This window comes from Microcebus murinus, chromosome 12, assembly GCF_040939455.1.
Source record: "Microcebus murinus isolate Inina chromosome 12, M.murinus_Inina_mat1.0, whole genome shotgun sequence".
Taxonomy (NCBI): domain Eukaryota; kingdom Metazoa; phylum Chordata; class Mammalia; order Primates; family Cheirogaleidae; genus Microcebus; species Microcebus murinus.
This window is the reverse complement of record NC_134115.1, coordinates 84,414,483-84,442,165: the sequence shown is the minus strand read 5'-3', so window position 1 is coordinate 84,442,165 and position 27,683 is coordinate 84,414,483. Positions and strand designations below refer to the sequence as shown.

At 39.2% G+C, this 27,683-nt stretch overlaps 1 protein-coding gene across 6 annotated transcripts in view; it reads right to left on the bottom strand.

Annotated features, from left to right (window-relative positions):
- Positions 1-27,683, bottom strand: part of GAPVD1 (GTPase activating protein and VPS9 domains 1) — a 73,160-nt gene that overhangs the window by 27,359 nt on the left and 18,118 nt on the right. For 3 of the 6 annotated variants that reach the window (XM_076009039.1, XM_012771906.2, XM_076009041.1), the window contains exons 3-12: positions 21,407-21,624; positions 18,269-19,112; positions 17,278-17,364; positions 15,693-15,827; positions 15,359-15,548; positions 10,868-11,028; positions 7,487-7,616; positions 6,251-6,376; positions 3,243-3,416; positions 1,181-1,321 (exon numbers count right to left, since the gene is read on the bottom strand). In XM_076009039.1, the coding sequence (XP_075865154.1) occupies positions 1,181-1,321; positions 3,243-3,416; positions 6,251-6,376; positions 7,487-7,616; positions 10,868-11,028; positions 15,359-15,548; positions 15,693-15,827; positions 17,278-17,364; positions 18,269-19,112; positions 21,407-21,591 (2,173 nt within the window). In that variant the 5' untranslated portion in view covers positions 21,592-21,624. The remainder of the gene's footprint in view (positions 1-1,180; positions 1,322-3,242; positions 3,417-6,250; positions 6,377-7,486; positions 7,617-10,867; positions 11,029-15,358; positions 15,549-15,692; positions 15,828-17,277; positions 17,365-18,268; positions 19,113-21,406; positions 21,625-27,683) is intronic. The other 3 variants (XM_076009040.1, XM_020289474.2, XM_012771908.3) reach the window with 2 other exon arrangements.

The window sequence follows — 27,683 nt, the reverse complement described above, 5'->3', positions numbered from 1 at the left end:
ATATATATATACATATGTTAGTTGGCCAATTAATTTCTTTTTATTTATAGTAGAGACCGGGTCTTGCTCTTGCTCAGGCTGATTTTGAACTCCTGACCTTGAGCAATCCACCCTCTTCGGCCTCCCAGAGTGCTAGGATTACAGGCATGAGCCACCGTGCCCGGCCTGTGATGAGTTATTAATAGTAGAAGATACTGAACCCAATGACCCACAAAGAACCCTGATAAGTTACAAATATTGATAATTGCTTCCAAAATAACTGAGCACAGAGTTAGAAAGCACCTGTCATCTTAACCTATGCTATCTAACACTGAATTTTTTCTTTTTTTTGAGACAGAGTCTCACTCTGTTGCCCAGGCTAGAGTGTCGTGGCATCAGCCTAGCTCACAGCAACCTCAAACTCGTGGACTCAAGTGATCCTCCTTGTCTCAGCCTCCTGAGTAGCTGGGACTACAGGCATGCCCAACCATGCCCAGCTAATTTTTTCTATGTATATTTTTAGTTATTCAGCTAATTTCTTTCTATTTTTAGTAGAGATGGGGTCTTGCTCTTGTTCAGGCTGGTCTCAGACTCCTGATCTTAAGCTATCTGCCCGCCTCAGCCTCCCAGTGCTAGGATTATAGGCATGAGCCACCGCGACTGGCCTTCCATTTTTTCTTAATGGACAGAATATGCCCTACACTAATTTTCCATTTGAAATTCTTAGCAAATGTGATTACCTGGCCGGGCGCTGTGGCTCACGCCTGTAATCCTAGCTCTTGGGAGGCCGAGGCGGGCGGATTGCTCAAGGTCAGGAGTTCAAAACCAGCCTGAGCAAGAGCGAGACCCCGTCTCTACTATAAATAGAAAGAAATTAATTGGCCAACTGATATATATATAAAAAATTAGCCGGGCATGGTGGCGCATGCCTGTAGTCCCAGCTACTCGGGAGGCTGAGGCAGGAGGATCGCTTGAGCCCAGGAGTTTGAGGTTGCTGTGAGCTAGGCTGACGCCACGGCACTCACTCTAGCCTGGGCAACAAAGTGAGACTCTGTCTCAAAAAAAAAAAAAAAAAAAAAAATGTGATTACCTTAAACTTGTGAAATGTCTATTTGGCAAAATATACATAATACAGAAATTAGGATACCTTATATTTAAAACTTCCGTGTAAATGAAAAACAAATGATGACAGAGTACTAACCTGAGTCACTTGGCAACACCTCTACACTCCAAGCTTCGCTTGTTGTCTCCGATATTGTAGAACCAGTACAGGGCTCAAGAAGCACTGATCCCGAACCTGGGAGGCACAGCAAACTGCCTAACATGTTCTCTGCTGCTGCACCTGTATAACCGGTGGGGAACAAAGGGTTAACAAAGATCCTGATGGAAAGAACAGTCATAGTGGAGAAAAGCCAAACACTAAGCTAACAAAATCTCTCCAACCACAAGAAAGAAGTCAAGGTAAGAAAGAGTTTAATCAAGCACAGCACTAGAGCACAAAGTTCCCACTTGACAACAACACAACCTCCTATTTATCAGTTTCCTCCTATCCACCTTTGACACTCTATAGAGAAAATACACATCATTAGGTCAAGTCATTTCAACTAGTTTTTACTTTGGTTTTTCAGCAAATTAGATCAAGTCATTTCAACTAGTTTTTACTTTGGTTTTTCAGCAAATTTTACATGTATCCTTAATATCTAAAATTTATAGTCTTACAAGGATTAAAAACACTCCGAGAGGTTTAAAAACAGAAAGTTATACTGGCCAAATATGCTTTCTCCTAGCACATTAGCCACATATTCAGAGCAATAAAACATATTTGCAGGAAAGTACATACCTCCTTCATAGCACTCATTCAACCACAAATACAGTTTATTGCTCAAATACAACTTATTGCCAGGAACAATACTAGTTTGGAGTTTGGAACAAAGTAATGTAAAACCAATTAATAAATCTATTTACCCTGATTAAAAATACAAAGTTTTAAATATTATCGTATGCCTGTGTTAATACTTAAGTTCAGAATGCTCCACTACTTTTAAGTCTAATAAAAGAAAAATTTTACTTCCGTGCACGAAAAAAAATTGGAAAAAATTACCACTAAAAGTTATGTTTTAAAGATATATCATAAAATATTTACAAATAAAATAATATCTGGAACTCACCTAAACATACTGGGGTGAAGGGAGTAGAAGGTAGTGGGTGGGAGAACAGGTGAAACAAAACTGGCCATGTGTGTCTAACTGTTGAAGCTGAGTGATGGCTACACTGGATACCATTCTCACTTGATTATTTGTTTGAAATTTTCCATGATTTAAAAAGAAAATGAGGATGGCTGTTACAAGACTGTATGAATCTATTATATATATTTATATATATATATATATATTTTTTTTTTTTTTTTGAGACAGAGTCTCACTTTGTTGCCCAGACTACAGTGAGTGCTGTGGCATCAGCCTCGCTCACAGCAACCTCAAACTCCTGGGCTCAAGCTCCTGCCTCAGCCTCCCGAGTAGCTGGGACTACAGGCACACGCCACCATGCCCAGCTAATTTTTTCTATATATATTAGTTGGCCAATTAATTTCTATTTATAGTAGAGATGGGGTCTTGCTCTTGCTCAGGCTGGTCTCAAACTCCTGAACTCAAACAATCCGCCCACCTCGGCCTCCCAGAGTGCTAGGATTACAGGCGTGAGCCACCGCGCCTGGCCAAGATTATATGAATCTTTCAGAACTCCTAAAATAGTATCCAAAAAAGGGTTTTAATGTATGTAAATTGCACCTCAATAAATCTCAAATTAAAAAAAAAAAAAAAAACCTGGCTACCCTTTGGAACTGAGTCTTTCCAGAGGTGAACTCATTTTTTGAGGCAACATCAGTATCATATTAATCTGAAAATTTTATGGCTATAACTATAAGAATTTTCATCTTAAGGTAAGGTGTTTAGTCTCAAAAGGAGAATATAATCATCAGGAACAGACAAAGAACATATATTATGCCCTGCAAACAAGTTTTGACCAGAAGGTAATTCAAAAGACTAGATGTTCTATTGTTTGGAGGGTGGGGAGGTGGGATTAATGTAGAAAGGTAAAACATTAGGTAAAGAAAAACGTATCCATGTGACTTGTTCCCCACAGGTATCAGTTTCCCAGTTGGTGCTAACACACATAGTGTTTGCCAGAGCACTATCGTTCCTTCCCATGAAAGGTCAGTGGATATGAATAACAGCAATCTTCCAGAGACATTAAACAGCAGTTACCTGCAATTTCTTGCAAGCGATCTTCATCAATGTTAGGGTCAAAGTCACTTCCCAAGACATCTGTACTCCAAGTCTCACTCACTGTTTCCGATATGTCCCTATCATCTGTTAGTCCCATCATGTCACGAATTTCAAACTTTCTTAGCTTATCATCAAGATTATCTTGTGTTGTAGCTATCAAAAACAAAATTAAGCACTTTAAAAATGGTAGCACAGCTATGAATTTTAAATCAACTTTAAAGAACTTTTACGTCTTTGAACTTCAAATTACATAATTTATCATTACTAAGCATATAGTATCATCCTAGACCTAGCTACACCAGCCAGCTAACCAAGCGACCTCCAGCTAAGATGAGCAATGCTTCCTACCCAACCACCAGTGACCATAGATGCATGAATAAGCCCCATCCAAATCAGAAGAACATGCTGACCTACATACTTGAGATCAAAACTGATGTTTTGGGGTGGTTGTATGGTATTATTGTGGCAATAATTAACTACTAAAAATGTTTTTCACATGACTTGGGTAACTACCCTCTGCCTTATACAGTTTTCTCTCCTTCCTAGACCAATTTCCCTCAATTCACTTCTTAACGTTACATTTCACAAAATGTAGACTGCCAAGCCACCTATATCAGAATCACCCAGAAGGCTTATTATATAGGTGATATTCTAATACAGCAGTGCCCCCTTATCCAAGGGGGATACATTCCAAGACCTCCAGTGGATGACTGAAACTGCAAATAATACTGAACCCTACATATTCTATGTTTTCTTCAATCTGATTACCACGACAGCTACTAAGTGACTAATAAGAAGGTAGTGTATACAGTGTGGATATGCTGGACAGAGGAATGATTCATGACCTGGATGGGATGGCCCACAATTTAAAACTTATGAATTGTTTATTTCTAGAATTTTCCATTAAATATTTTTGGGCCATGGGTAACTGAAACTGTAGAAGGCAAAAACATACATTAAAAAGGGACTACTAGGCCGGGCGCGGTGGCTCACGCCTGTAATCCTAGCTCTCTGGGAGGCCGAGGCGGGCGGATTGCTCAAGGTCAGGAGTTTGAGACCAGCCTGAGCAAGAGCGAGACCCCGTCTCTACTATAAATAGAAAGAAATTAATTGGCCAACTAATATATACAAAAAAAAAAATTAGCCGGGCATGGTGGCGAATGCCTGTAGTCCCAGCTACTTGGGAGGCTGAGGCAGTAGGATTGCTTGAGCCAGGAGTTTGAGGTTGCTGTGAGCGAGGCTGACGCCACGGCACTCACTCTAGCCTGGGCAACAAAGCGAGACTCTGTCTCAAAAAAAAAAAAAAAAAAAGGGACTACTGTATTATTTTAGGTTTCACTGTTATTTGAAGCAAATTTAGACCTAATTGATACACTAATAAACCAAATCAATAAAAATAGAGCATTACTTTTTTCAAGCCATACACGCACCAATGGCAATACTCTTTTTCTTTCTAAAATGGACAGAAGCAAAAATTCTAGAAGTGAGACTTGGGAAATTGAACTTTTAAAAAGTTTCCAGGTAATTCTTATGCACAGTGAAGTCTAAGAATCACTGTCTCAAACCTAGTTGAGGGCATTATCTTTAAATGAACACATCCAAAAAACATTTCAAATTTATCTTTTCCTAAAGCTCCTCACCCCCTTATCCTCATCTAATCAAAAGCTTTCAATGGCTTTCAGCTCACTACTAAAATATAGACTTCTTTCTCTCCACAATAGGGATCCACCCACTTTTCAATCCCTACCTCATCCTATTTCCCTAATTGATACCTGAGTATATACTATGGCTTCCCACCTCTCTGACTTGCTTACACTCATCCTTCACTTAGAATGATTTATCTCCAACTTCTGCCAAAGCAATGCCAGCCAGCCTTTAAAGCTAGTATTTCCTTCCAATAAGCTTTTCCCCATACTTTTTTTTTTTTTTTTGAGACAGAGTCTCACTCTGTTGGCCAGGCTTGAGTGCAGTGGTGTCACCATAGCTCACCGTAACCTCAAATTCCGGGGCTCAAGTGATCCTCCTGCCTCAGCCTCCCATGTAGCTAGGATGACAGATGCATGCCACCATGCCCAGCTAAGTTTTCTATTTTCTGTAGAGATGGGGCCTGCTCTTGCTCAGGCTGGTCTTAAACTCCTGACTTCAGTCGATCCTCCCACCTCAGCCTCCCAGAGTGCTAGGATTACAGGTATGAGCCACTGTGCCAGGCCTCTTTTCCCTATACTTTCAACCACATGGTATCTCTCACTCAGAACTGTCAAAGGACTTTGATGATACTTTTAATCATCTGTATATCATTCTCTCCCTGTTCTTTTTTTATTTATTTTTTATTTTTTATTTTTTTTGAAACAGTGTCTCACTCTGTTGCCCTGGTTAGAGTGCTATGGCGTCAGCCTAGCTCACAGCAACCTCAAACTCCTGGGCTCAGGCAATCCTCCTGCCTCAGCCTCCCGAGTAGGTGGGACTACAGGCATGCATCACCATGCCCGGATAATTTTTTCTATATATTTTTAGTTGGCCAATTAATTTCTTTCTATTTTTAATAGAGATGGGGTCTCACTCTTGCTCAGGCTGGTCTCGAACTCATGAGCTAAAATGATGTGCCTGTCTCAGCCTCCCAGAGTGCTAGGATTACAGGCGTGAGCCACCATGCCCAGCCTTTCTCCCTGTTCTAAGTTCCTTCAGCCCTGAGTATTTACCACTATATCTCTTAAATATTACAGAATTAAAATAACAAATATTATAGAATTTAAGGTAATTCATATTAATCATTATATGTAATTTAAGCCTAAACAACCCACTTACCAACTAAACACATTTTTAATAACTGAAGATACTATGAATAAAAGCAAGTTTAATGGTCACTTATATAATCAACAAATTTATTATCTTTCCGAACACTGCCAGCTTACATACAAACACATTGTTTATCTTATAATCAGGTAAATTCTTTGATACTTAAACAACTGTGTTCAACTTTATTTTACCTTGCTCATGTTCTAAGAGCTGTAGAGCTTCAACTCCATTACTCCCAGAAGGTCCTGCTCCAAGTTCTGATACAGACTCCCCTTCCAAGTCTAGAGAGGACACTGAATTGGAGCGATTTGAAGGACCTAGAGAAATGTTCATCTTGTCAGCAATCCTTTTAAAACAGTTATGAACCACCATGCAATTTTTCATGCCTTGTAAGAGACAAAAGACTGATTAAAGTGCTTTTAATACTGCATTTATACCTTAAAAAAAATACATGCCCTTTGAGCTAGCAATTCTGCTTCTAGGAATTTAAGAAACCAATCAAAAATTATTCTAAGATTGTTTGCTGTGAGCTTCTTACAATGTCTGAAAAGTGGAAGCAATCTATATATTTAATCATAGAAGAATGTTGAAATAAATTATGATATGCTCATCTGAAGTTAAAGAGCCATTAAAATTCTTATTTAAGAATGTTAAATTACAAACGGAAATGGTAATGCTATATTATAAACCAAAAAAAGTTACAAAACAGCATAAACCTAATTTTGCTATATATAAACCAAAATGTTAACTGCTATTAACAGAATGGTGAGCTTACAGATGATTCTATTTCCTCCATTTTCTGAAATGAATACACATTACTTATAAAATTTTTTGAAAAGTTAGATAAAAAGGAAAAGTTACTACACTTTATGTTTCTTTTTAAATGTCAGTAAACTAGAACTATTTTCATTTAAAAATTTGTCCTAGTATGTGGAATGACATTCTTACTTCACAGGCTTGGCTATTAATTTTCTTTTTCATTCCTATTTCCACTGTATCCTGTTTCATAAAGGTGTATGTAAGTGTCAGAATAAAGGAATAGAGAACTCTAAGAGTATACACAACATCTTGAAATACAAGTAAGTCCATTTTTCCCATTAAGACATGCGTCATATCCTTCTAAAGGAGCTCTATAAGCTTTGGTATATATTTACACAGGAGAAACAAAACATGCTATTATCCTATTTAAGTCTGAATGAAGAGTTATATCTTCTCCATTCTGTATGACCGAAGGCATCTTATAATCTTAATTTTATTCAAGAAACAATCTTTACAGCCAACTGCTCAAGCTCATTAGAGAAAATCTTCATTACTCTCCTCAGTGAGAAGCACAGATGGTATAATTAGAATTTATAAGGCTCCTTTAAAGAACACAAAACAAAATATTACTTGAATCACACAACTCCTTGAATGAAGTAACCCTTCACCTTCAGATATTCCTTCCAGATTATCACTGCAGAGGGAAAAGCGCAAGGTTTTATCAGGTTTACCGTGGAGTTTGTTTTCATCAACAGGGACATCTCCTTGTCCTCCATCCGAGAGCTGCATGTTTAGGACCTGAAAAATAAAATGCCAATTCTGGTTTAACAACTGAAAGAATATTGATAAGAAAACAGGCCAGGCGAGGTGGCTCGCGCCTGTAATCCTAACACTCTGGGAGGCCAAGGCAGGCAGATTGCTCGAGGTCAGGAGTTTGAAACCAGCCTGAGCAAGAGCAAGGCCCTGTCTCTACTATAAATAGAAAGAAATTAATTGGCCAACTAATATATATGGAAAAAATTAGCCAGGCATGGTGAAACATGCCTGTAGTCCCAGCTACTCGGGAGGCTGAGGCAAGAGGATCGCTTGAGCCCAGGAGTTTGAGGTTGCTGTAAGCTAGGCTGACGCCACAGTACTCATTCTAGCCTTAGCAAAAAAGTGAGACTCTGTCTCAAAAAAAAAGAAAAAAAGAAAAAAGGAAACAAACCACAACAAATGCATATTTGAGCCTTTCTTAATCTAAAATTATCATTTTTGGAGTCCACTTGCCCAAGGCCTCTTGGCAGTGGCTCCGGGTCATGGTCCTCAAATTTGGCTCAGAATAAATCTCTTTAAAATTAAAAAAAAAAAAAAAAATAAAATAAAATTATCATTTTTAACTAAAACCCCATTTATAAGGTCTAACTTTTAAATACTTGTGGAATAAAAGTATATCAGTTAAAACAACTGAAGCTATGTCTCTCCACTACCCTACCAGTGTCAGAGACGGAACAGGCAATCAGACATCGGATGAGCAGGAATTAGGAGTAGAGGAGTCAGAGGGCTGTGGTGTTAGCAGGCTGGTCCTTCCTGTGCTGCCATGTGTCAACTATGATAACTTTGGATAAGTTATTTAAGCCCTCTAATCCTTAGTTTCTTCATCTATAAAATGATACTAAGAGCATATATCCATGGAATTGCTGAGGATTAAATAAAAAGATATGCATAAAGCATTTGGTGCAGCACATAACCTATTGAATTTGCAGTATATATATTTTTTAAAGTTAATAAATGAATTCAAGCAGAAGAAAAGATGATGTAATCATGTTATTAATATCTTGCAGGCACCAGAATTTAATTTAAACTAGTTTAAATGCTACTTGATTACCACATACAGGGCCACAAAAGTCCATGCCAGAAGCTAAAGTATAACTTCACAGCCATCTCCAGCTTAGAGGTGATGGCCTTTAATAATGCTTTCTATTTACTGGATGATTTCCAAATAACATAATTACTTCTCACAACTCCGTATAAGCCTCATAATTCAACTCATAAGGTGTATCTCCACCTTAATGAAGAATTGAGTACTACATTGCAAGTCACATAGCATAGTTTAAGACCCAGAACTGGGCTGGGCGCGGTGGCTCACGCCTGTAATCCTAGCTCTCTGGGAGGCCGAGGCGGGCGGATTGCTCGAGGTCGGGAGTTCGAAACCAGCCTGAGCAAGAGCGAGACCCCGTCTCTACTATAAATAGGAAGAAACTAATTGGCCAACTAATATATATAGAAAAAATTAGCCGGGCATGGTGGCACATGCCTGTAGTCCCAGCTACTTGGGAGGCTGAGACAGAAGGATCGCTTGAGCCCAGGAGTTTGAGGTTGCTGTGAGCTAGGCTGACGCCACGGCACTCACTCTAGCCTGGGCAACAAAGCGAGACTCTGTCTCCAAAAAAAAAAAAAAAAAAAGAAATTAATTGGCCAACTAATATATATATATATATAATTAGCCGGGCATGGTGGCGCATGCCTGTAGCTCCAGCTACTCGGGAGGCTGAGGCAGAAGGATTGCTTGAGCCCAGGAGTTTGAGGTTGTTGTGAGCTAGACTGATACCACGGCACTCACTCTAGCCTGGGCAACAAGCGAGACTCTGTCTCAAAAAAAAAAGAACCCAGAACTGGCTGGGCACAGTGGCTCACCCCTGTAATCCTAGCATTCTGGGAGACCGAAGCGGGAGGATTGCTTGAAGTCAGGAGTTTGAGACCAGCCTGAGCAAGACCCTATCTCTACTAAAAACAGAAAAAATTAGCTGGGCAACTAAAAATAGAAACAAAAAAAAATTAGGCAGACATGGTGGCAAGTGCCTGTAGTCCCAGCTACTACAGAGGCTGAGGCAGGAGATTCACTTGAGCCCAAGAGTTTGAGGTTGCTGTGAGCTAGGCTGATGCCATGGTACTCACTATAGCCCAGGCAACAGAGTAAAACTCTGTCTCAAAAAAAAAAAAAAAAAAAAAAGAATCCAGAACTTGAACTCACACTCAGTGGCTCGCTTGGCTGTTGCTGGAATATGAAGGAGAGAACAGTGTCCTCACTTCAAAAGAAAAAGCAGTTCTCACCACAACAAAAGAATAAGTATGTGAGATACTGCATATATTAGTTTGACTTAGCCATTCCACAATGTATATCTATATTAAAATATCATGTTGTACACTATAAATAAATATATGTAATAATTTTTAAAAAGAAAAAAACATCCTCTAGGTTGCTGTTTTGACCCTGAATTTAAAAGAATAAATGTTTTTTAATGGTTTTATAAATTTATACACATGATGCTTTTAAAAAGTCATTTAAAGCCCAGCACAGTGGTGGGCACCTATACTCCCAGCTACTCAGAAGGCTGAAGTGGGAAGATCACTTGAGCCCAGGAGTTCGAGGCCAGCCTGGGCAACATAGCAAGACCCCATCTCTTTTAAGAAAAGTCAATTAAAAACAAGACATTTTTCCTATTTGCTTGAAATGAAATAGACATAAAAATTTTTCATTTTGTATTTTTAAGATAACTTGGACCTATTCACCAACTTCAGTGCCACAGATGTATTAATGTTAAGGGCCTCCACAAATGCTCATCAAATGCATAACATGATAGTGTGTCATGGTAGGCCCACTGAAGATAAAGAAGAACACAAATTAAATTCACTGCTATGGTCTGAATGTTTGTACTGCCCTAAAATTTGCATGTTGAAATCCTAACCCTCAAGGCGATGATGGTTTATGGAGACTAGGCCTTTGGGGAGGTGATTAGGTCATGAGGGCAGAGCCCTCCTGAGTGGAATTAGTGCCCTTATAAAATAGGCCCAAGGACACAGCAAGAAGGCACCATCTATGAACCAGGAAATGGACCTCAGTAGACACTATATCTGCCTTGATCTTGGACTTCCCAGCCTTCTGAATTATAAGAAGTAAATTTCCATTATGATAAGACAATCAGCCTTTGGCATTTTATTTTAGCAGCCAAAATGGACTAAGACATCAATACTGATTTATAGAGGCAAGCAACCATGTACATTCATACCTCATTTTCTGACATCATCCCTGGAGTAAGCTGGGGACCTGTCCCTAAGGAAATGACCAGCACCTCTTCTGGTTGCACCTCCGGGATGGTTTCCTGAGATGATCCTTCATGGTCCATATGTAGGTCCATTAGCATATTGGTGCGGCTTCTGCTCCGAGATGCTAATAAAAATTTTCAAATAAAACAATTTAGAGGAACACAAAACTAAGAAAATGGCACACTAAATATGAAACTATATATTCTATTAGTGCAGAATAGTTGCGCATGCACAAAAAAAGAGTAGTGAAAATATAAATAAGAAAAAAATAGGCCGGGCGCTGTGGCTCACGCCTGTAATCCTAGCTCTTGGGAGGCCGAGGCGGGCGGATTGCTCAAGGTCAGGAGTTCAAAACCAGCCTGAGCAAGAGCGAGACCCCGTCTCTACTATAAATAGAAAGAAATTAATTGGCCAACTGATATATATATATAAAATTAGCCGGGCATGGTGGCGCATGCCTGTAGTCCCAGCTACCCGGGAGGCTGAGGCAGAAGGATCGCTCAAGCCCAGGAGTTTGAGGTTGCTGTGAGCTAGGCTGACGCCACGGCACTCACTCTAGCCTGGACAACAAAGTGAGACTCTGTCTCAAAAAAAAAAAAAAAAGAAAAGAAAGAAAAAAATAAAACAAAATCAAGAACTAGATCCTCCCAGTTACTTACTCTATTAACGACTAGTACAGGTTATCCTTCAAACTGATAACCAGGACAGTGATTTGATTTAAGTCCACATATAATCACACATGCAGAACGGCAAACATGTCTCAATCAATTTCAGATTTGGGTCATAAGAAAAGCATTACCTTATTTCTTATTTTTTAAAGATATCTTTATTATTTTTTCTGTAAAATGATTTAACTGACACAGATCTCCCATACTAATAATTGAACTTAATAAGCATTAGAACATTTCCAATGGAAACTTGATAGCCATTTAAAGTAATATAATTTAATTAGGCAACCTTTGACAAAACAAGAATCAGTTTTTCAAAGCACATTTTTCTCCACAGAAATGTATTAACCTCTTTCAAAAGATGTAAGAGAGAAGATCTCCTTATGTTTGAATACAAGGTCCTATCTGTTTTATGGAAACAATTTAAAGTAATACCTTTGTCCAAAGTAAAAAAGTAATACTTTTTTCTAAAATAATTTATCTTATAAATCTTTAAAAACGTTTGGACATTGAAAGATTTAGCCAGTTTGTGACAATTTCTCTGAGTTTTCCATTTTCCTTCTTTTTTTTTTTTTTGAGACAGAGTCTCGCTTTGTTGCCTAGGCTAGAGTGAGTGCCATGGCGTCAGCCTAGCTCACAGCAACCTCAATCTCCTGGCTCAAGCAATCCTTCTGCCTCAGCCTCCCAAGTAGCTGGGACTACAGGCATGCGCCACCATGCCCGGCTAATTTTATATATATTAGTTAGCCAATTGATTTCTTTCTATTTATAGTAGAGACGGGTCTCGCTCTTGCTCAGGCTGGTTTCGAACTCCTGACCTTGAGCAATCCACCCGCCTCGGCCTCCCAGAGAGCTAGGATTACAGGCGTGAGCCACCACGCCCGGCCTACATTTTCCATTTTCTTTCAGAGGGCAACAACTCTTAATACAACTGGAATACTAAATAGAAATTCTCTTCAATGCAAAAATCATCAAAAGTACAGACATAAAGCAAAAACATTCTATAGTAACAAAAGTCTTTCAATTTCACTTTCAGTGAAAGGTAACCTACTTGACAGAAAGAGGCAGAAAGATAAACAATCCCGTTTCTTCACAATGCTATAGATCTGCTCATTAAACACTTTTAGTCTGAAAATTCAGAGCATATACCAATTTCCAAAAGACTAAAACAGGTTCACTCACATCTTTATTTGCCAGCCCTCATTATCCTATTGAATTGTGAACTTAAATTCAATTTCAGAGCAGGGCTATGAATCTTAAGTAACAAACTTTATAATTTATAAAAATGCAAATAATCAAATTTCATGTAGCAATTTACATAAAGCAAAAGCAACATGCACATGAAGCACATTTTGATAAATGATTTCTTAAATAAAATTATATAAGAAGAGGAAGAACAGCCTATTACCCAACACACAGGGTTACTAGTATAATATGAGCAGTAAGATTGGTAGCTGAGGAATCCCAGGCAGTGATGGCTACTAACTGTTGTCCTAGGTTGCAAAAGCATTAAATAGAAAGAAAATTGACCCTTTGAACAACAGACACATTTTTAAAAATATGAAATAGGCCGGGCGCGGTGGCTCACGCCTGTAATCCTAGCACTCTGGGAGGCCAAGGCAGGCGGATTGCTCAAGGTCAGGAGTTTGAAACCAGCCTGAGCAAGAGCGAGACCCCATCTCTACTATAAATAGAAAGAAATTAATTGGCCAACTAATATACATAGAAGAAATTGGCCGGGCATGGTGGCGCATGCCTGTAGTCCCAGCTACTTGGGAGGCTGAGGCAGGAGGATCACTTGAGCCCAGGAGTTTGAGGTTGCTGTGAGCCAGGCTGACGCCACAGCACTCACTCTAGCCTGGGCGACAAAGTGAGACTCTGTCTCAAAAAAAAAAAAAAAAAAAAAAAAGACCAGCCTGACCAACAGACCCATTTCTACAAAAAATTTTTAAAAATTAGCTGCACGTGGTGGCACAGGCCTTTAGTCCCAGCTATTTAAGAGGTTGAGCCAGGAGTTTGAGGTTGCACTGAGCTATGATCATGCCACTGCACTCCAGCCTGGGTGACAGAGTGAGACCTTATCTGTATTAAAAAAAAAACAAAAAACTATTCATCGCTAAGTGTGGCTGAGCTCCTCATTATAATTAGGCAGGCACTAAAATACTGCTGCTCCCCTGGCTTAAAGACTATAGACCTGTTTTGTTTACTTTGTCCAACTCCCATTTATCCTTCAAAAGAAAGTATAGGCTTCACTATAAGATCTTCTGATAACACCATCAAGTGCCTAAGTTAAGTGTCCCCTGATCCACTGAGGGGGAGGGGCGCAGCTCATCTCCATCCAAACACTTAGTATGCTGACAGGTACTGGTCTTTTCTTGTTTGCCTCAACTAAACTATGAGCAGCTCACTTGAGAGTAAGGGCACATCCTAATGCTTTTTATATAGCCAGTGTAACACAGTGCTTCGTGTGCAAGATGGTGATTATACCTACTCTCATAGGATTTTTTTTTTTTTTTGAGACAGAGTCTCACTTTGTTGCTCAGGCTAGAGTGAGTGCCATGGCGTCAGGCTGGCTCACAGCAACCTCAATCTCCTGGGCTCAAGCAATCCTACTGCCTCAGCCTCCCGAGTAGCTGGGACTACAGGCATGCGCCACCATGCCCGGCTAATTTTTTGTATATATATTTTTAGTTGGTCAATTAATTTATTTCTATTTTTGGTAGAGACGGGGTCTCGCTCAGGCTGGTTTCGAACTCCTGACCTTGAGCAATCCGCCTGCCTCGGCCTCCCAAAGTGCTAGGATTACAAGCGTGAGCCACCACGCCCAGCCTCTCATAGGATTTTGATGTGGATGAAATGAAACATTTATAAAGTGCTTATCCAATGTCTGGTACACAGTATATGCTCAATTAATTTTTTGGTAGATATATAGATAATACACGTTTACTAAGTGAATAAAGCTTGCTTAAACATAATTATTAAATAAATGAATAAACTTAACAAAATAAATGAAACTTCTACTTTATAACAACATTGAGATATCTTAGCTCAATTGACAAAGACTGATTATTAATAAATAATGAAAAAATGGTAACTATTATTTTCCACTTTATTGATGGAAACTTCTAAAATAATATTATTATATTATTTAAAACTTTATAGAAAGGAGATGGCTACATAACTCAAAAAATGACTACAACATTTTCAAAATTTTCCCAAGATACGAAATTATTTTTTTAGACACAGGGTCTCATTCTGTCACCCAGACTAGAGTGCAGTGGCACGATCATAGTTTACTGTAACTTCGAATTTCTGGGTTCAAGAGATCCTCCTGACTCAGCATCCTGTGTAGCTGGACTTTAGGCATGCCACCAACCCAAATAATCCTTTTTTTTTTCTTGGTAGAGACAGTGTCTTGCTAGGTTGCTTGGGCTGGTCTCAAACAGCTGGCCTCTGGCGACCCTCCCACCGTGGTCTTCCAAAGTGCTGGGATTATAGGCATGAGCCACCACACCCAGCCAAGACACGAAAATTTAAACAAAGTATACTGTGAGTGACATGATTTCAATTACTTATGAAAAGTAAATCTAGATAAGCTAAAAACCTACTGATAAACCTTAACTAACTAGGTATGATTTTTAGAAATTGAAATTCCATCAGTAAACATGAAAAGAAACACTTTTCCGTGGTATTTAAAACTATACTCCAAAACACTAAGCAATAACAAAGGTTAACAAAGAAATGTTAAATTTAAGGGAAAGCTCCAATATGAGAAATTCTCTTTACCTATAGGTAATCGGTTCTTTTTATTTGCTGGAGTGGTTGCTGGAGATAGCTGAGGAGTATTGTAGGGAGTCATTTCTAAACTGCTGCTTTTTCCTGGCTTGGCCTGGGGTAGATTTGCCAATAAATTGTCAAGAGCCATTCTATCTTCTCTCAGTTGATCTCCAGACATCACACTCTTCATAAAATTCACCTGACAAAAATACAGGACATTAGCTAGTGAAATCAATATTTCAAACACAATCTATATTTCTCACACAATATACTCATCTATGTCTCTGCTTATGCTTAGCTACAAGGCTTTTGAGAAAATCCTATTAAACAATAAAGGCATTACCAGAGTAATAAGCTGACTGTAGGTTATATAAACCACAGTTCTGCTCAACCCTTCCAGGAGATTAACAGACGACATTGGAGGGGTCTCCACTGCCCGGCCCCCAATCACAACATCAAGGAAAGCAGCAACACAGCTCTGTTAAAACAGGAAACGATCACAGTGAAATACATCCCCTTTAAAATACCAGAACAAAATTTCTTTCTTTTTATTTTATTTTTTTTGAGACAGAGTCTCACTCTGCTGCCTGGGCTAGAGTGCTGTGGCGTCAGCCTAGCTCACAGCAACCTCAAACTCTTGGGCTCAAGTGATCCTCCTGCCTCAGCATCCCGAGTAGCTGGGACTACAGGCATGCACCACCATGCCTGGCTAATATTTTCTATATATTTTTAATTGGCCAATTAATTTATTTCTATTTTTAGTAGAGACAGGGTCTTGCTCTTACTCAGGCTGGTTTCAAACTCCTGCCCTTAAGTGATCCTCCCACCTTGGCTTCCCAGAGTGCTACAAAATTTCTGATTAAGGTGGACTAGCACACAAAAAATTTAATGTCTCAAAAATTGTATTTTATCAAACATTGTTAAAAAGTAAACTCTTTACATAATGATACAAAATAATCTCCAAGATATTCTGGTAAGCAAAACAAACATGACACAGAACAGTATATACACTATGTTCCCATTCTGAAAAGGGAGGGGTTGGGTGGGTGGTAGAACATGACATTTAGGAATTTCTTGTGTACATACAAGACCTCTAGAAGGAAACACAAAAGACATAACATCAAGACCCTTTTGGAGAGGAAATAAAGGCTAGAGATGAGAGGTGAAAGGGAAATTTCACAGTATAATCCTTGAATTTTAAACCAGATTGAATGTAAAGCCTATTCAAAATATGACAGATTAAAATTTTATTTAAATTAACTGAATAATGTTATAAATGTTAGCTTATGGAATACACTTAAAATTATACAATTATTGCTGATTCACATATCTGTAGATTTGATTTAGTGACAATCTTTTAAGAGCAAAGTTTTTAAAATAAAATAATCTTGGCCAGGTGACTCAGGACTGTAATCCTAGCACCACTCTGGGATGTAGAGGCAGGAAGACTGCTTGATCTCAGGAGTTCAAGACCAGCCTGAGCAAGAGTGAGACCCCACCTCTACTAAAAATAGAAAAATTAGCCAAAATTAGCCAGGAGTCTTGGCGTGTGCCTGTAGTCCCAGCTACTCAGGAGGCTGAGGCAAGTGGATCACTTTAGCCCAGGAATTTGAGGTTGCAGCGAGCTATGATGATGCCACTGCACTCCACCCAGGGTAACAGAGCAAAACTGTCTCAAAAAATAAAATAAAAATCTTAATAGCTCTTTGATTCTCATTATAATAGCATCTCCTTAATACTTCTGTGAGGATTAATAATCTTTAGTGACACCTTTCTTTAAATTGTGCTGATCCAACATTCTAACTAATTAAAAGAACACTAAATTTAATCATCTAAGGACAAGATTTATAGCCAATAGTTATGTTCACTAATACTATGGCAGAATTTTCTATAAACAGTATTTCACATAGTATTGTATTCATTCTTACTTTGTCAAATTTTCCAAGGCTGCTCTTTGTTCGAGGGTCTCCCTCTTCAGATCCAGTCATTGCTAACTGCTGCAAAAGGCGGCCAACCTGCAACCCAAAGTAGTGGTAGGGAGACATGGGCTATAGAGACTCACAAATTCCTTTCTATGAAAGCACTTACATTCTATCCTAAAAATCTGTTTCATATTCATATTCACACCACTTGACTGAGCATACAAAAGTGGGTGCCTGATAAAATGTGAATCTTGTTTATGTCACCTTTTGTTATTTTTAAGTTAAGTATTATAGAGTGGAGGTAGAAAGTTTTACTTTGATTTCTCTTTAACACATATGATATTAAGATTAGGAAATAAAGTATAATACATTTGTTTCTGATATTGTACTTTTCATGTATTTAGAAATGTTTAAATTAATTGTAAAAGCTGACTCATTAAACTACTTCAAGTTAATATTAAGTAATTAAGGTAATTTAGTGCATATATGCAACATGTCTAGTACATAGAGTGGTGCATTAACATTTCTGCAACAAAACATGAATATTCACTAACACTAAATGGAATAACAATGAATAAATAGCTTCATGTTAGTTCGGCTTAGGTTTTGCTACCAAATGAAACACAGAAGACACATTCAATTTTTAATCATTTTGGATGTTGAAATTATAGAAAAGGGATGGTGGACTTGTTCTAGACAATCTAATCAACTATACATTCAAATGAGTGATAATTCCATGTAAAAACTAACAGAAAATGTTTTATGACTACAATAATTTAAAATCCCAATATGAATGCTTTTATTTCATAAGCAGCAAATATTTAGGACAGTTTGAGAAAAAAAAATGGTTAAGATAGAGTCAGAGTTGTAAGTGTGAGAAAAAGAAAAAGAATGGTAACAATATATGAATACTGTCACCATATATTTTTCCCACCCCAAGAGCCCAATCAATTGATTTTAAAGTGAATGTCACATTAATAATAATAGCAAAACATACCTGCATCAGATTAAATCGTGCCACTTCATTAATAGGAGCATCAGAAATTATTCCATACTGCTCTGGATTGACCACTGCGGGACAAATGAAGCAGGCCAACAGGAGATCAGTACACATTGCCCTGACCTCCCCAACTTCCAGTCTATCTACACAGGACAGGGTTTTGTACATCTGTGACACGATCCACCTCAAACTATGTGGAAAGCAATATGTGTTCTGCTTGAGATAACCAATAAATTTGTTCACCAAAGCCACTAGTTTGGCTTCATTGGACTCTACCATCTCTTGAACCTTTTGCTTAAATCTATCTGAGCCTTTCTCCCCAAAGAGTTTTTCCTGTTGAGATGGGGAAAATCTCTCAATTAGCTTGTTTGGATCTGTTTCCAAGTGATCTTCATCTTCAACAAGCAGTTGCATGATTGGCTCATGTAAAGTAGCTGTGAGGAAAAGTTTGGCAGAAAACAGTCCTTCAGAAAAAAGTTTAAATAAGATACTGAAGGCACAAGTTCCTCTCCTCAAAAGTCGCCTGGGGTTGTCACTTTCTTTAAGTTCAAATTCAATCAAGTATCGCAAAACCTGAAGGAGGTAGCTTTCATCTTCTTGCATAATGCAGTTGCCATACAGGGAGGTAAAAACTGTATAAATAACACTTTGTGTGTTCTCCTGATTAAGTTTCTCTCCAGCAACCAAAGAAGAGGCAATAAGACGAGGATTTTCCCTTAATCGACTCAAGAATTCTCCATAAGCAGTCTCCTGAAATCCCAACTGCTTATATCCATCAACGAACTGTGTATCTTCCAAAACCTTGGCATGTTGGCAACATTCAGCAGGGGAAGCTTCAGCACTAAAAAAATGAGCAAACAAGCAAAATAACATTAATGGTAATAATAATATAACACATATACTACATTGAAACATGGAATGTGAGTTGATTTAGTCCCAATAATGAGATCACTCTACTCTACATTGCTAAAGCCTTTTAGACTAACAGTATCTGAATGAGTAAAGGAAGACAAAGATAAAGGATACAAAGGAGGACAATTTCTTCATAGTAAATCAGGTTCAATGTAAAGTGTTAATTTGTAGGTTCTGGGAGCTATTGCTCAGAGCTGCACTCTCATTGATTAAATTAAAAATTAGATGCAGGCCGACACGGTGGCTCCAGCCTGTAATCCTAGCACTTTGGGAGGCCGAGGCGGGCGGATTGCTCAAGGTCAGGAGTTCAAAACCAGCCTGAGCAAGAGCGAGACCCCATCTCTACTAAAAATAGAAAGAAATTAATCAGTCAACTAAAAATATATATATAAAAAACAAATTATGGTTCACGCCTGTAATCCTAGCACTCTGGGAGGTCGAGGCGGGCGGATTGCTCGAGGTCAGGAGTTCGAAACCAGTCTGAGCAAGAGCGAGACCCTGTCTCTACTATATAAATAGAAGGAAATTAATTGGCCAACTAATATATATAGAAAAAATTAGCCGGGCATGGTGGTGCATGCCTGTAGTCCCAGCTACTCGGGAGGCTGAGGCAGGAGGATTGCCTGAGCCCAGGAATTTGAGGTTGTTGTGAGCTAGGCTGATGCCACGGCACTCACTCTAGCCTGGGCAACAAAGCGAGACTCTGTCTCAAAAAAAAAAAAAAAAAATTAGTCGGGCATGGTGGCACATGCCTGTAGTCCCAGCTACTCAGGAGGCCTCGGCAGGAGGATTGCTTTAGCCCAGGAGTTTGAGGTTGCTGTGAGCTAGGCTGACACCACGGCACTCTAGCCCAGGCAACAAAGTGAGACTCTGCCTCAAAAAAAAAAAAAAAAAAAAAAAAATTAGCTACAGTTAAACTTATTTATGGACACAAGAAAGTCTACGAATATTCAGTACTAAAAACTAATCAAAACTAAGTTCACATCAGGTATATTGTCGAACCTTTCATAACAGCAACATGCCGGTATGTAATGAGATGTAGAATCACATCCTTCAACCAGGATTTCTACTTCTGGAAACAAATTCTAATAAAATAAGCCCCCAAAGGCTAGGTGGTGACTCATGCTGATGATCCTAGCACTCTGAGGCTGAGGTGGGAGGACCTGCTTGTTCTCAGGAATCTGAGACCAGCCTGAGCAACAGGCAAGACCCTGTCTCTACTAAAAATAGAAAAACTTAGCCAGGCCTGGTAGCACAGGCCTGTAGTACCAGCTACTTGGGAAGCTGAGGCAGGAGGACCACTTGAGTCCAGAAATTTGTGGTTGCAGTGAGCCATGATGATACCACTGCACTCTAGCCCAGGCGACAGAGCAAGACTATCTGAAAATAAATAAATAAATAAATAAAAATAAAATAATACCAAAAGATGGCAGAAAAAAACTATAACAATGTTGACAGCAGCACTATTCTTTTTTTGTTCAACTTACTTTTACTGAGGTAAGACACAGCAAAGTGTACAAATCCCAAGTGTTCAGTCTGATCATTTTTTACACAGCTCTGGAACCATGTAACCACGACTCAGATGAAGATGTAGGACATTTTAACTACCACAAAAGGACATTTCCGGACGCCCTTTCCCAATCAATCCCACCCTCCAAAGCCCCAAAGTAACCATTACTTTGATTTCTATCATCAAAGATCAGCCCTGCCTCTTTCTGAAATTCTTACAGACAGAACCATACAGTATGTATTCTTTTGTGTCTGGCTTCTTTTCTCAACATTATTCCTCAGCACTATTCTTACAGCTAAAAATTGTTCCTCTCAGAATAATAGAACAATGAGGAATTAACAAAATATGTGGTTTCTAAACCTGAAATGTAGCCAGACAATAACAAAACATGGAAATGTACATATTAAATAATACTAGGAGGAAATAGAACACAGGATAATTTATTCTCTATAACAATAAAATTTTATATATACAAAGACATAAAACTAATTGGTGTGGTATAAAATATTAACACTTAAGTTATAATTTTCTATATTAGTGCCTAAGTTAATTAATAAACAAAATAAATTATGTATGTTTTATAAGCAAAGACTCACCTTAATATTGACTTAAACCATCTTAAACCGTGCGTGGTACTGAAATAGATTTTATTTACACTTAGCCCAGAATCACAGTGGTTCACAAACTTTAAGATCTGAAAATCTTTTCTTTACCTGGTTATGATAAGCCGATCCAAATTTATTCTCTGCTGCTTTGCAATCCATGCTGTACGATACAACTTCTCAGCTGTCTTGAGTACATCTGCATTGAGCCTCTGAATGAGCTGCTTCTCAGAGTTTACGTACAAGCGTTCCTGCTTCAGGTGATGAGCCAGAGTATGAATATCCAGCTTCACCATCTTCAAATGTGGAAAAGGAACAAAGGCTGATCACTAAGAGTAAAAAGACAAAATTTAAAAGTTTGTGTCACTTAAATTATTTTCTTTTCAATCCTTCAAGACATCTGAAACTTAAATTGTTTTCTAAAATCAAAATGGGTAGGAGAACACATTAAGAATTAGGTTACATTGAGTACTACTGTTAACGCTAATTTTAAATTAATCTGTATGTTTTTTATTGCAGAACATTACAGGTTTAGTATAGAAAATTGGTAAATACAGATAAGCAAAACATATAAAAAAACTTTAGTTCTAATAAGGCCACTGCTAAGAGATAGCCACTGTAAAAACAGTATATGTCCTTCAAGTTCAGTGTCTATTTATTTTTAATTTCTGCTTTTTATAGAGACAGTATCTTGCTCTGTCACCTGGGCTGGAACACACTGTCCCAATCATAGCTCATTATCACCTCAAACTCCAGGGCTCAAGTGAGCCTCCCGTTTCAGCCTTCCAAGTAGCTAGGACTACAGGTATGCATTACCACGCCTGCTTTATTAAAAAAGTTTTTTGTTTTTTTAAGAGATGGGGTCTGACGATGTTGCCCGGGCTGGTCTCGAACTCCTGGCCTCAAGCGATCCTCCCACCCTGACTCCCCAAAAAGTGAGTAGATTATAGGCATGAGCCAATGCGCTCATTTATTGTTGATTCTACCCTCAAAATAAATCTTGGGCCATGCATAGTGGCTCACATCTGTAATCCTAGCACTCTGAGAGGTGAAGGTGTGAGGATTGAGGCCAGGAGTTCAAAACCAGCCTGAGCAAGAGTGAGATTCCATTTCTATAGGAAAAAAAAAAAAAATTAGACAGGCATGATGACACATGCCTGTAGTCCCAGCTACTTGGGAGGCTGAGGCAGGAAAATCTCTTGAGCCCTGGAGTTTGAGGTTGCTGTGAGCTATGATGACGCTACTGCACTCCAGCCAAGGCAACAGAGCAAGACTTTGGTCTCTAAATAAATAAATAAAACAATAAATCTCAAATCTAACTGCTTCTCTCTACCTCCATCACTAACTAACCATCATCTCTCACCAGGAGGTCTATAACCACCACCTCCTAGCTGATCTTTCTGCTTCTTTTCTTGTACTTCCAGAGTCTGTTCTCTACACAGCGTAGAGGAAATCTTTACACTTAAGTCAGATCACTTTATTACCCTCTAGAAACCACTCAAAGGCTTTATTTTATAATAGAATGAAATCTGAAGGTTCTACATGATCTACCCCTGGCTACTTCTCCAATATCATTTCCTACCATCCTACCCTAGTTCAAAAGCTCCAGACACACATGCCTCCTCCTTGCTATCACTTAAACAAACAGGCAAGTACATTCCTTTCTCAGAGCTTCTGCATTTGGGGATCCCTCTGTCTGGAAGGCTATTCCTCCAGACAGGCTAGCTGCAAGGCTAGTGCTCTCACTCCATTCAGGTCTCTCCACTTAAATGTCTATTTAGAAAGGCCTTCTCAGACACCTCTTTCTAAAATAGAAAATATCACTTCTTACTCCCTCTTTCAGACTTTTTAAAAAGCACTTGCCCCTATCTAGCATTACATTACAAATATCTACTTCCATGATAATCATACTTACTGTATGCCTTCCCCACTAAAAGGTAAATGCCACCAGAGCCAAGCCTTGTCTGTTCTGTTTACTCAGAACTGTAATCTCAGGGGCTAGGAGAGGGCCTAGTTCAAAGCAGGAACTGAATAAATATTTGCAAAAGAAATGAATGAACTCACACTATTCTTGTTTATCTAGTAGCTAAATAGACAGATACAACTAGCATACATATTTTATTTTATTTTTATTCATTTATTTATTTTTTTTGAGACAGAGTCTTGCTTTGTTGTCCAGGCTAGAGTGAGTGCCGTGGCGTCAGCCTAGCTCACAGCAACCTCAAACTCCTGGGCTCAAGCCATCCTACTGCCTCAGCCTCCCGAGTAGCTGGGACTACAGGCATGTGCCACCATGCCCGGCTAATTTTTTCTATATATATTAGTTGGCCAATTAATTTCTTTCTATTTATAGTAGAGACGGGGTCTCGCTCTTGCTCAGGCTGGTTTTGAACTCCTGAGCTGGGGCAATCCGCCCACCTCGGCCTCCCAGAGAGCTGGGATTACAGGCAGGGTGAGCCACCGCGCACCCGGCCTACAACTAGCATACATATTTTAAAGCATTATTATTTAAGCAATACCCTTGAACCTAGAATGCCTGCCAGACCACAAATGAAATACAAATAATAGAAACACCTGTCACACAGATAACAGAACACAATACTGTGTGTCCAGACAGCAAACAGTCATTAAGTTAACCAGAACAAGATTTCTTGGCTGGTCACAGTGGCTCACGCCTAATGATGCCACCACACTCTAGCCCGGGCAACAGACTTAGTCTCAAAAAAAAAAAAAAAAAAGATTTCTCAGGCCAGGTGCAGCAGCTCACATCCGTAATCATAGCACTTTGGGAGGCTGAGGCAGGAGGACTACAAGAGGCCAGGAGTTGGAAACCAGCCTGATCAACATAATGAGACTTTGTCTCTGCAAAAAATAGAAATATTACCTGGGTGTGGTGGTACATGCCTGCAGTCCCAGCTACTCTGGAGGCTGAGGCAAGAGAATTGTTTTAGGTCAGGAATGTGAGACCAGGCTGAGCAATAGGAAGACCCCGTGTCTACTAAAAATAGAAAAAATTAGCTGCCCATGGTGATGCTTGCCTGTACTCCCAGCTACTCAGAAGGCTGAGGCAGGAGGATTGCTTGAGCCCAGGAGTTTGAGGTTGCTGTGAGCTAGGCTGATGCCACGGCACTCTAGCCCAGGCAACAGAGTGAGACTGCCCCCCCACCCCCACAAAAAAGAATTAAATATTATGGCAGCAGGTGGAAATATACTTAAAGCCATCTTTATTTAAAGAAATAAATTTATCAATTTTAAACTTCAATTTCAGCAATTTTTATATTTTCTTATGGTAATGACCTACTGATAACTAGGAAAATTTCAGATATCACCACATAGTCTGAATTTAATTGCTTTCAAAACGCATTCCTGTACTTTATCGATTCCCCAGCAAACTATGCAAAGCTACTATTCTAAATCTCCAGCACTAAGTCCTCACATGGCTTTCCTCTGAAAAGATATCAGTAACTCTACTTCATCAAGATAATTCTCTGTTCAATTAGTCACAAAAGCATTCGTGAACCTTAAAAAAATTAGTGGCATATATACATATAATATTCTTATTAACTGAGTCTACGGAAAAATGAACATATGACTTTGTAGATTCCATGTAGAAACTCTAGGGGGCTCTAAGCCCACAGGCTAAGAACAGAATCATTGTTCTAATGGTTATAACCATAAAGAAGTATCTCATAACAGTGACAGGTTAACTATGGTTTAAGAGAAGTATCACAGTTAATGAAAACAGTACTGAAATCAGCTGTGAAAAAACTGTTCAGCCAGGCACAGTGGCTCACATCTGTAATCCTAGCACTTCAGGAATCTGAGGTGGGAGGATCACTTGAGGCTAGGAGTTTGAGGCCAGCTTGGGCAACACAGTGAGACCCTGTCCCTACAAAAAAATTAAAAATTAACTGGGCAGGAGGCTGAGGCATGAGGATCACTTAAACCCAGGAGTCTGAGGCTGCAGTGAGCTATGATCAGGCCATTGCACTCCAGCCTGGATGACAGAGCAAGACCCTGTCTCAAAGACCAAATAAAACAAAAACTATATGCTTCATTAACTAGTTCTGTTACCCTGTGCATATAATTATATTCTCTGGATCTCAGTTTTTTTATACATAAAATATGGACAAAACTTCTGCATTTATTTTCTGCCTCGTACAAGCATATTAGGTACTAGGAAAACAAAAAAGGAGAAAACCTAGTCTCGGCCATCAAGAATTTTCTTAACTAGTAGAATGAGGCAGGCATGCAAACAAATGGTTGCCCAAAAATCTTACAGGTATCATGCTAGCAGTCTGTACAACATAAAATAGAAGAGGAGGAATGTTGGGAGGTAAATTCCGAAACCTAGACTTAAAAACAAGTATTTCCAAGAAAGAAAAGAAGAAAAAGATACAGCTCTTGTTCCTGTAAAAAAAAATAAAATAAAATAAAAATAAAAAAAAAAAGAAGAAAAAGAAAAAAAAGACCAGTATTTGCCACACAGGTAGGGGCAGAATTCCAGATAGAAGAAATCAACCAACCAAAGGCATATAAAGTATATTTAGATAATGCAATTATTGGGAAGGAAAACAAAAAGAAAAAAGAGAGAAGGGGGAAAAGTATATTTAGACACCAATACAAGGCTTGCTACAGTTTAGGGACATGTATGTTTCTATGTGTTAAGAGTGATGATGGGGGGAGAGGAGAAAGTGCAATATGAGAGATAAGGCTACAGAGACAGAAGGTACACAGAGGTCAGAATTAAGAAACTTGGGCCGAGCAGTGGCTCACGCCTGTAATCCTAGCACTCTGGGAGGCTGAGGCGGGTGGATCGTTTGAGCTCAGAAGTTCAAAACCAGCCTGAGCAAGAACAAGACCCCATCTCTACTAAAAATAGATAGAAATTAATTAGTCAACTAAAAATATATAGAAAAAAAAATAAGCCGGGCATGGTGGCGCATGCCTCTAGTCCCAGCTACTCGGGAGGCTGAGGCAGGAGGATCGCTTGAGCCCAGGAGTTTGAGGTTGCTGTGAGCTAGGCTGATGCCACGGCATTCTAGCCTGGGCAATAGGGTGAGACTCTGTCTCAAAAAACAAAAAAAGAATTAAGAAACTTGGGGCCAGGCATGGTGGGTCATGCCTGTAATCCGAGCATTTTGGGAGGCCAAAGCAAGAGAATCACTTGAGGCCAGAAGTTTGAGACCAGCCTGAGCAAAAGCAAGACCTCATCTCTACAAAAAATAGAAAAATTAGCCAGGTGTGGTTGTGTATGCCTGTAGTCCCAACTACTTGGGAAGCTGAGGCAGGAGGATCACCTGAATCCAGGAGTTTGAGGTTGCAGCAAGCTATGATGATGCCACTGCACTACAGCCTGTGCAAAGGAGCAAGACTTTTTGTATTTTTTAGAGATGAGGTCTTGTCTTGCTGTGTTGCCCAGACTGGTCTCAAACTCCTCACCTCAAGAAATCCTCTTGCTGAAGGCTCCCAAAGTGCTAGGATTATAAGTGTGAACCACTGTGCACTGCACCACCCACCCCTGTATTTTTTTCTTTAAAGGGACAGGGTTTTGCTCTGCGGCCCAGGCTAGAGAGCAATGGCGATCAAAGCTCACTGTAGCCTTAAACTCCTGGGCTCAGGCAGTCCTTCCACCTCAATCTCCCAAGCAGCCTACTTTTTTTGCATTTATTTTAAGAGACAGGGTCTCATTATGTTGTCCAAGATGGTCTCAAACTCTGGACCTCAAGAGATCCTCCTGCCTCAGCCTCCCAAACTGCTGGGATTACAGGCATGAGCCACTACACTCGGCTACAATATTCTTTACAAAGTAAAATGCTCCAAATAAGTTTAAATTGATTTACATTGTCATAACATATTAAGGAAATTTGTTACATCTCAAAAAAGTCAGAGTCTCTGCTTTCGAGTTTTACACACATGTTTACATGTATTTTCATAACAATCCTCATTGCTACAAAGATTTTTTTTAATGTAGAAAATCAACAAATAATTGCTAAAATGGGCCGGGCACGGTGGCTCATGCCTGTAATCCTATCTCTCTGGGAGGCCGAGGCGGGCGGATTGTTTGAGTCCAGGAGTTCGAAACTAACCTGAGCAAGAGTGAGACCCCGTCTCTACTATAAATAGGAAGAAATTAATTGGCCAACTAATATATATAGAAAAAAAATTTAGCCGGGCATGGTGGCACATGCCTGTAGTCCCAGCTACTTGGGAGGCTGAGGCAGTAGGATGGCTTGAGCCCAAGAGTTTAAGGTTGCTGTGAGCTAGGCTGACGCCACGGCACTCACTCTAGCCTGGGCAACAAAGCAAGACTCTGTCTCAAAAAAAAAAAAAAATTGCTAAAATGTATGTATTTTTTGCACAAAATTATTAATTTTTTTTTTTTTTT